Source organism: Limulus polyphemus, unplaced genomic scaffold (genome assembly GCF_000517525.1).
Source record: "Limulus polyphemus unplaced genomic scaffold, Limulus_polyphemus-2.1.2 Scaffold1482, whole genome shotgun sequence".
Taxonomy (NCBI): Eukaryota; Metazoa; Arthropoda; class Merostomata; order Xiphosura; family Limulidae; genus Limulus; species Limulus polyphemus.
Genome location: NW_013667092.1, coordinates 7,876 through 16,480, shown reverse-complemented (window position 1 = coordinate 16,480; position 8,605 = coordinate 7,876). Strand labels below are relative to the sequence as shown.

Here is an 8,605-nt window from a genome sequence, read left to right as displayed (position 1 = left end):
ATCTGCCTACAAGAAAATCTGTCACCAAAGTATACCAATATATATATATAACTGTAATATTACTAAAATATGTGTGTATAATAAAAAATCTTTATATGTTACAATGAAAAACAATGTTAGCAACAACCTTTACCCAACTGAGTTAAACAGCAGTAAAGTTAGTTTGAAGTATGATATTCATTTGATATTTGCAACCATTCCCCTAGACTTTTAAAACTAACTATCATGTGAAAAGGACCAACTGTAAATTATTTCACAGTCCTAAGTTTACCTATGAATCCTATTAATCATTTACGAAAATCAAGGTACTTTCTCTTTACACATATATACTACTTATCTGGCAGGAGTAAAAAAATTCTTGATATTCTCAACCACAGCAGCTATAGTTTCAAACTAGCTTTAATTTAAAGACCAATTCTGAATTCCTTCACAGGCTGTTTTACCTGTGAATCCTAGGAATAATTGTGAAAATCAAAGAACTTTCCTTTTACACATATACCTATCCAATATGAATAAAAAAAAAGGTATATTCTCAACTGCAATAGCTAGAACTTTCAAATCAACTTTAAATTAAATAATACTAATTGTGAATTCTTTCACAGCCTCTGTTTTACCTGCAAATCCTTGGAATAATTTGTGAAAAACAGTAGACATATATATTTAGTCACCATGAATGTAAACCCTTGATATCTTTAATTACAAAAGATACACTTTTCACACCAACTTTAATGTAAAGAATTTAAACTGTGAATTGTTTCAATTTTTCTTAGAATGTGAATATTTTCTGGGTTAAGCAATGAGTTTAAACTGCCCATTGTAAACTAAAGGCACTCTGAATAGAATGTGTTAAAAAAATAACAAACAAATCGGTGAGAACAAGTACACGATGAGTGGAGAAATCTTCTAATTTTAGTCATATCAGTCAGAGATTCCACTAGATGTCGCTTAATGATATTACTGATTAAAAGATTAGGTATTTGTAATCAATAAATAAGATCCAAGGTTTATTGATCTTGTAACATTCTCTGAGCCCTAGTGATAAAGAAGAATCTTCATTCATGTCTTAATCATAAGACAAACTTGGACAGCAAGTTTATGTATCAACTTATATTTTATGGGTAGCATTTACTTACTGTTGTATTCAGTTTGTTAACCTGAAGAAAAATAATACCACAATGTAATGTACAGTTTGTTAAACATTTTATTATGTGTAATTAACTCAGAATTTGGTTTTCACATTAAACAATCTTAGCATTGAATATAAAATATATGTAGCCAGGTATGTTTGGTGCATTTATTAGTTCAGAGGGGGCAAACTATACTTATGCACACACACAAAATAGATTTGTATAAACCTGTTTCATGAATAGATTAAGGAAAGACAAAAGTTTAAAGTCAAGTGTTGTCTATCTTTTATTATTTGCCTCCTTCCATATACAAAGTTTAAAATCAGGTGTTGTCTACCTTTTATTATTTGCCTCCTTCCATATACAATGTTTTAAGCCAGGTACTGTCTACCTTATACTATTTGCCCCCCTACCATATACAATGTTTAAAGCCAGGTACTATCTACCCTTTACTATTTGCCCCCTACCATATGCAATGTTTAAAATCAGGTGTTGTCTACCTTTTACTATTTGCCTCCTTCCATACACAATGTTTAAAGTCAGGTGTTGGCAAATAGTAAAAGGTAGACCCTACCATATACAAAGTTTAAAGTTAGGTGTTGTCTACCTTTTATTATTTGCCCACTACCATATACAATAGCAAAATCAAATTTTATATTTTGTGCATTCAACATTCATTCTATTTAACTGATTTTTCCTTATGCAAGTTAAACCTAATTATCCAGGTTACATTCAACATTTACAAACTGATACATTTGCTAATCATATCTCTAAACAGAACAAGGCATAAGCATACTTGTCTCATATCTTTGGTAAAACAAAAACATTATTCTATATATGAATGCAACAGGAAATGTTTTGACAAGAATTTCAGAACAAAATAAAATGGTTCTTTACTAAAGATTGACATTGCCAGGAAAGGGAAAGCACACACCACAACTGCCAATTGCAGAGATGCTAAAAAATTAAAACATTATACCAGCTATAACATTCTGGTTGATTTAGTTTCTTTTACAACTATCAAAGTACACATTCATATGAGTACATCAGTTGGAAACTGACTGCTATTGGACTTTGCTACAAAGTTTTCTCCTTGCTTTTAACAAAGTGAATATGATAACATACCTCGATCAAAAACATTGAACTGTTTAAGACCAGCTGATCAAGAAAAAGTTTCAGATGTTTACTGTGGTACATATAAATGTTCTGCCCATGTAACTAAAGCAGTTCATGATTCAGCAGGAAGATAAACTAATGACAAATGATTACACAAAATTACTACTTACTGCTGTATAATTGAATGACTATGGAAGCTGTTAAGTCACTTTTCAAGACAATACGCATAATCTTTAATGCAAAGATAAGATCTGAACTTGTTAGGAAAAACAATAAATTACTGATCAAGTATGTCTGTTTGTTTTGAATTTTACACAAAACTACACGAGAGCTATCTGCGCTAGCCATCCCTAATTTAGCAGTGTAAGTCGACTCTATTGGATCCTTAGGCTGCTTTGCAATGCTACCAGTTGGTTATTTGGGCTTTAGGCCTATCGACTGCCAGGGTCATTAAGGCCGTCAGCGTGTTGAGACTCCTCACCATTACTGAGGATGTGCGCAGCTAGAATAACGAAGTGTGCAGCACTTGATTGGTTGTTGTGTAGCCACTCAGCTTAGAGGGAACACTGTTTCTCTCCATACAGGGAATATTGAAAGATAGGTATACAACAGAATACTGAATGTCCCACTGTAGCATTATGGGTTGTCTGCAGAAAGCTGTTCCATGCCTTCATTGCACACACACACACACACACTTTTGATTTTGGCTGTAAATGGTGACCTTCCTTTAATTGTTTTGGTATTTTGAAAAGCTTCATTGTAGGACCCTCACTTTTTTTTTTCAGGCTATTGCTAATATCTGATACTTCAACTCTTTTGACATACTTCTGGCCTGGCATGGCCAGGTGGTTAGGGCGCTTGACTTGCAATCTGCAGGTTCGATTCCCCGTCACATCAAACATGCTCGCCCTTTCAGCCGTGGGGGCATTATAATGTGACAGTCAATCCCTTTATTCGTTGGTAAAAGAGTAGCCCAAGAGTTAGTGGTGGGTGGTGATGACTAGCTGCCTTCCCTCTAGTTGGTCTAAAAATACCCCCCCACTCCTTAAAAAAACTGGTAGTGCACATCCGCACATTGCCTTGATACTGGTGCACATAAAAAAATTCATTCCACACATGGATTGAAAAAATTAGAGGAGTCCTATTGGGAGATTGATCAAGATAAATTTAAAAGATAGACAGACACAAACCACAAACTATAACAAGAAGTAAAAATTGCGAAGTAGAGGCTTGGTGTGTAATTGTGAAAAGTTATATTTCATTACACAAAAATAAATTCCATCCAATGTTCTTCACCAGAAAGACCCAACATCACAAGAGGGTTGTTATGGAGAATACATCATTCAACATTATGAATTGTTCACAAAATCTATACAAGGAAGAAAAAAAGAAAAAATTGACATGTCCCAAGAATGGATAAAACGAGACAGACACACAACTGGCTACTGCTCCACTGTGAACTTATAGCATCTAACTGCAGTATGATGAATTCATACACTATGACTAATAATTGAAGAAGAAATGTAATTATAAATTAATAACCTTCTTACAGATTCACTGATGTTGTGAAAGAACTTGCAGTTGGTTATGTTTAAATTAAAGCTGGTCTGAAAATACTAGCCAGTTGGGTTTATCATGTTTACATATTCATGATGGATTACTATATGCCATTGTTTTTCACAAATTACTCCTGGGATTCCCAGAAAAATTGGCTGTGAAACAATTCAGAAACACATTTCTTTAAAATAAACTTGATTTGAGAGACCTAGTGCTTCAGTTGAGAATATCAAGCCTTTTATATTCATGCCAGAAAAATATATGCATAAAGGGAAAGTTCCCAGTATCCACATTTGGTTTTATTTAATTCAAAGTTGATTTGAAAGCTCCAGTGGCTTTGTTTGAGAATATTAAGGGTTTTAATTCATGATGGGTAATTATATGCATCTACGTAATTTGACACTGTTTTTCACAAATTATTCCAATGATTCACAGGTAAAAAAAAAGAGGATGTGAAAGAATTCATAATTGGTCTTCTTTAAATTAAAATTGGTTTGAAAAGTGTATCTTCTGTGATTAAGAATATTAAGTATTCTTATTCATTCAAGGTTAACAGGCTACATGTGTCTAGTCCTTTTTACATGACAGTTCAGTTGAAAATGTTTGGGGAAATGGTTACCAATATCAAATGAATATCGATTTCAAGCTTACAAATTCACATCTCATGTCTACTATACATATTATCACCCTAGTTTTAACAATTCTAAGAACCTATAAGTGAAAGCAGAGAAGGACTATGTAACAATCAGTCAGCATTAAGTCAACCAAGTAATGAAGTTAAATGTTACTCTTGTAATGCATACACAGCTGAATGTGCAGTGTTTTCAGTGGCATTGCAGCATGAATTCTTACACCTTTTGGTCTGCTGCCCAGCACACTAACCACTAGGCCACACTGACATTTTGCCAATATAAGTCACTTCATCACATTCTCAAAGTAACTGTGGATCTTCTAAAGCAGTTATCACTGTTTCACATTTTTGTTGGGGAAATTTTCATGTTAGAGTCAGCATATAGTTTCTCTTAATTAATAACAGCTAACTCGTGAAACCAACAATATAAAAATACATAGTAATATATCACATTTTTAAAAGGAGGTTTCTAATTAGAAATAATGAAATGTAGTGATTATTATAAATACTAGATTCAAAATTGCATTCTAAGTTACTTCTCTGTTCTGATTAAAGAGTAATAATAGTATGTTTCATGTGAGATTACCTCTGCATTTAACACCATGCCAAGCAAAAAGTAAATAGAATGAAGAAGACACGCTATCATACATAGTATCAGTTCTTTACACATACTGAAGGCATCTAGACATGGAGCCAGTCACTCAAATTTCACTTTAACCCTGCAAATACCAACAAGGTATATATGAGGTCCCATCAGATTAAAAACAAATCTTTCTAAACTTCTAATGCATTTACTTGTGGATTCGCAAACTTGTTGATCCCTAATAACATCTGGGTCACACAAAAACATGTACATGAAAACATCATCAATATTGCAATTAGTCCTACTAATTACTGCTGGGGGTCTGTGTATTTTACATAAAATATAATTGATTTCACCCAATGTTTTGACAACTCCTTACACTGAATGCTGTGATAAGCAGAAGTATAAAATTACTCAATGTGACAAAATAAGTGGACCCCACTAGTAATAAACAGTAAGTGAAAAAGTCAGTAACTTAAGGGTTAAGTTTATAACTCCTTTTCTTCTTGGTCTTACATTATATCATGTAGGAGATAAAATATTAGCAATTGTTAGTAAACATTCATCCATTCTGTTCAAAGACAACCGGCAAGTTTTACATCTTGTTGGTATCCTAAATGATCTATGCTTTCAACTGCAGCATAACAGTTAGTCTCTGCAACATATATTCTAAATAAATACTGCCTTACTTACAATATGAGTTTCAAGTTCATATACTCACTTATGTTTAAAAATATTACTTTATTTTGGTATGGAACTGTCCTGAAAAGTTACATGACATCACGAATCATGTACTGTTACTTATATATTTCGAATTTAAACAGCGAATTTTAAATATATCATGCATTAATTCATTTCACATTTCTGCTGTATATTGAACAAAGTTCATATTACAGTCCAACAGTTACAAAAACAAAGCATAACAAAACTTAGCAAATGTATACTTCTACATTTAATAAAATAAAAAAGGGCTACTATCACAATACTTTAATCGAAATATGTATTTGAGAATGTAGAATCCAAGTATGCTATGTAATTTTATCATTAATTGTTCTGTATATATCTTAATACAGACGAGAAAAATACATTGCAGAGATTCATTCAAATATATATAAATATATAAACAACATTTACAATCTAACAAGCTGAAAAATGCATTTGGTAAAGGAGATAGTGCTCAATTTAATTTCAGTTTTTGTTATTTTAGTATAGTTCAACAAAGGAAATCAGATAATTTTTGTAGAAGGCCTTCCATTTAATCAGTGCTTTTCCTGTCAGTGCATGCAAGCTTTTGTGATTTTAAAATGAAACATATTTTTAATAAAAACAAAATCAATTTAAACTTTGAACAAACATGGCATTACCAGTTTTATTAAAGAAAAAAAGGAAAACTCGGCAGTATCTGTTTGGTGCTTTTCACAAAGTTTCTTAAAATAGAGCTTTTATGACTTGCATAAGTTCTTTATAATCTCCTTTCCATAAATAGACTACTTTATGAAGAAAATAATTTTAAGTCTTTCTAAATGTTTCTGCTATACATTAATCATTTTTTTATGCAGTATGAAAAAAACAAAGAAATACAAATTGAAAATTGTATAGTAACTAAAGCGGAAGCTACATGAAGAATGGAAATGATAAAAAATAAAATTACAAATTCTTACCTCTAACTGTGATCAGGTAGCTTTTGAATTCTTTGTGAAGTTTATTAGCTGAATTCTAGACAAACAAAAATAAGTATAATAGTAAAGTATTTCAGAGCAATATGTATTGTTAAGAAATTAATGTAGAAGCAAGGTTTTTGAGTAATTTTAACCATGAGCCTTAGTTTGATATCATATCATTCATATATTACTACTAGAAGCAATAAAACTTGTATTTTACAAACATATATGGAACATTCATTAAATTTTTTCATGAAAACTTTAATGAAAAAAATTCTTTCAGAGATCATGAAAAATTATCATTTTTCCTGAAAAACTTCAAACTTAAAATACTGAAATATTTTTTGCATTTGTTATTAAATTCAAAGAAAATATTGCTAAGTATGATTTCATTAATCCAGTAGAAAAAAAATTGAATAACATATTTTTGACAAAGATCTTTCACTATGTGTTAAAATTTTGCAATTAAACTAAAATATAATGAGAAAATTACCTATATTACTTATAAGTTATACATAGATTAGTTTTCTCTCATTTTCTCATTCATGAAAATATGTGTTCTCATGCCAAACACTTCATTATTATGTAGCACAACTTGTGCCTGGTTTCAACTGTCAAATTTTACTGTGGACACGTTTTATCCTATGAAAAAACTGGTACAGAGGAAGAGGTTGATAACAGTAATCTCGTCAAATTCCATTTTACTTTCCTAAATTTTAATTCCAAATGTCATACACTTTTTTCTACTATAACCTATAGCCAGAATCCTTAAATTAAAGTGGAGGTGGGCTGGAATAAGCAGTGAACTAAGTGTCACTTCCAAGGAAGGCAAGCAGTAAGTTGTGATCCAAAGAACTGACCTCATTATAACAACTTGATCCATATCCAAACTAATAAAACCAAAGGCTCTTTGCTGATCATCACATGTAATATTTTTATCAGACTGCTGAACTGAAGAACAAATGCTACATATAAGTAACCTAACAGCACCTCCTGTAGGTCACAGGACAATCACATTTAGCAGCCTAAAGCTTTGATGTCTAAGAGTAACACCAATATATAAATAAGAGGAATCTGAGTGAGCAATATGAATACAGTTAAGGAAGCTGCTGAAGCAATCTCAAGGTACAACATGTTTAGGACACATGCCAAACAAGATTTGCATCAGTTGGTCTCAAAGGTAAAGAATCATGAGACAGAAAATACTGATACTAGGATGCATGAGATATTTCACTATGATGCTAATTCAACTCCAAACAAGGTTTCATATAAAATAAAGCATAAAAAGAAGACATTGTGTTCTAAAAGTTAACATTTTCTGGGGATGGAGTCCAGGTTTTTAGGTTAAAAGTGGTTTTTGTCTAGGCCTGAGCCATTGTTTTTGGCATTTAATATTCGCATAGAGAATCCATTTTCCATCACCGGTGACAATTCTGTCCAAAATGGTTCACGCTCATTACGTGTCAGAGGAGACGAAGCAACATTCATACGTTGGAAACGATGATCATCGGAGAGTTCATGAGGCACCCATTTTCTTTATGGAGTTTTCTCATATTCCTTAGATGTTTACATTATTGTTTCATTAGAGACATGCAATTTCAAGGCCATTTCACGAGTGTGTTGCCTTTGGTAAGACTCAACAAGCAACTTCAGAGCATCAATATCAATTCCAACATGTCGGCCCCTGCCATCACAGTTTTTAAAGCTAAAGTCACCTGAACGAAATTTGCTGAACCATCTTTGACACTTGGCTGCAGAGGCATTGTTTCCCTTCTTGTATTCAAACAGCATTACATGCCAAATGTGTGTCTCATCGTATGCAGCACTTACATATTATATAGGCCTAATACATCCAAATCTAATAAAACTGTAATGTGTTTCAGTATAATACTTTCTTTATTAATTTTAACATTTCCTTGCCTTGTTACCT

General features: G+C 32.2%; 1 protein-coding gene across 1 annotated transcript in view; it reads right to left on the bottom strand.

The window, feature by feature from the left end:
• The window catches only part of LOC106463785 (amphiphysin-like), a gene marked incomplete at its 5' end in the record, with an annotated part of 32,870 nt that overhangs the window by 22,999 nt on the left and 1,266 nt on the right, over positions 1-8,605 (bottom strand). The window contains one exon of the mRNA XM_013923854.2: positions 6,676-6,730. Coding sequence (XP_013779308.1) covers positions 6,676-6,730 — 55 coding nt within the window. The remainder of the gene's footprint in view (positions 1-6,675; positions 6,731-8,605) is intronic.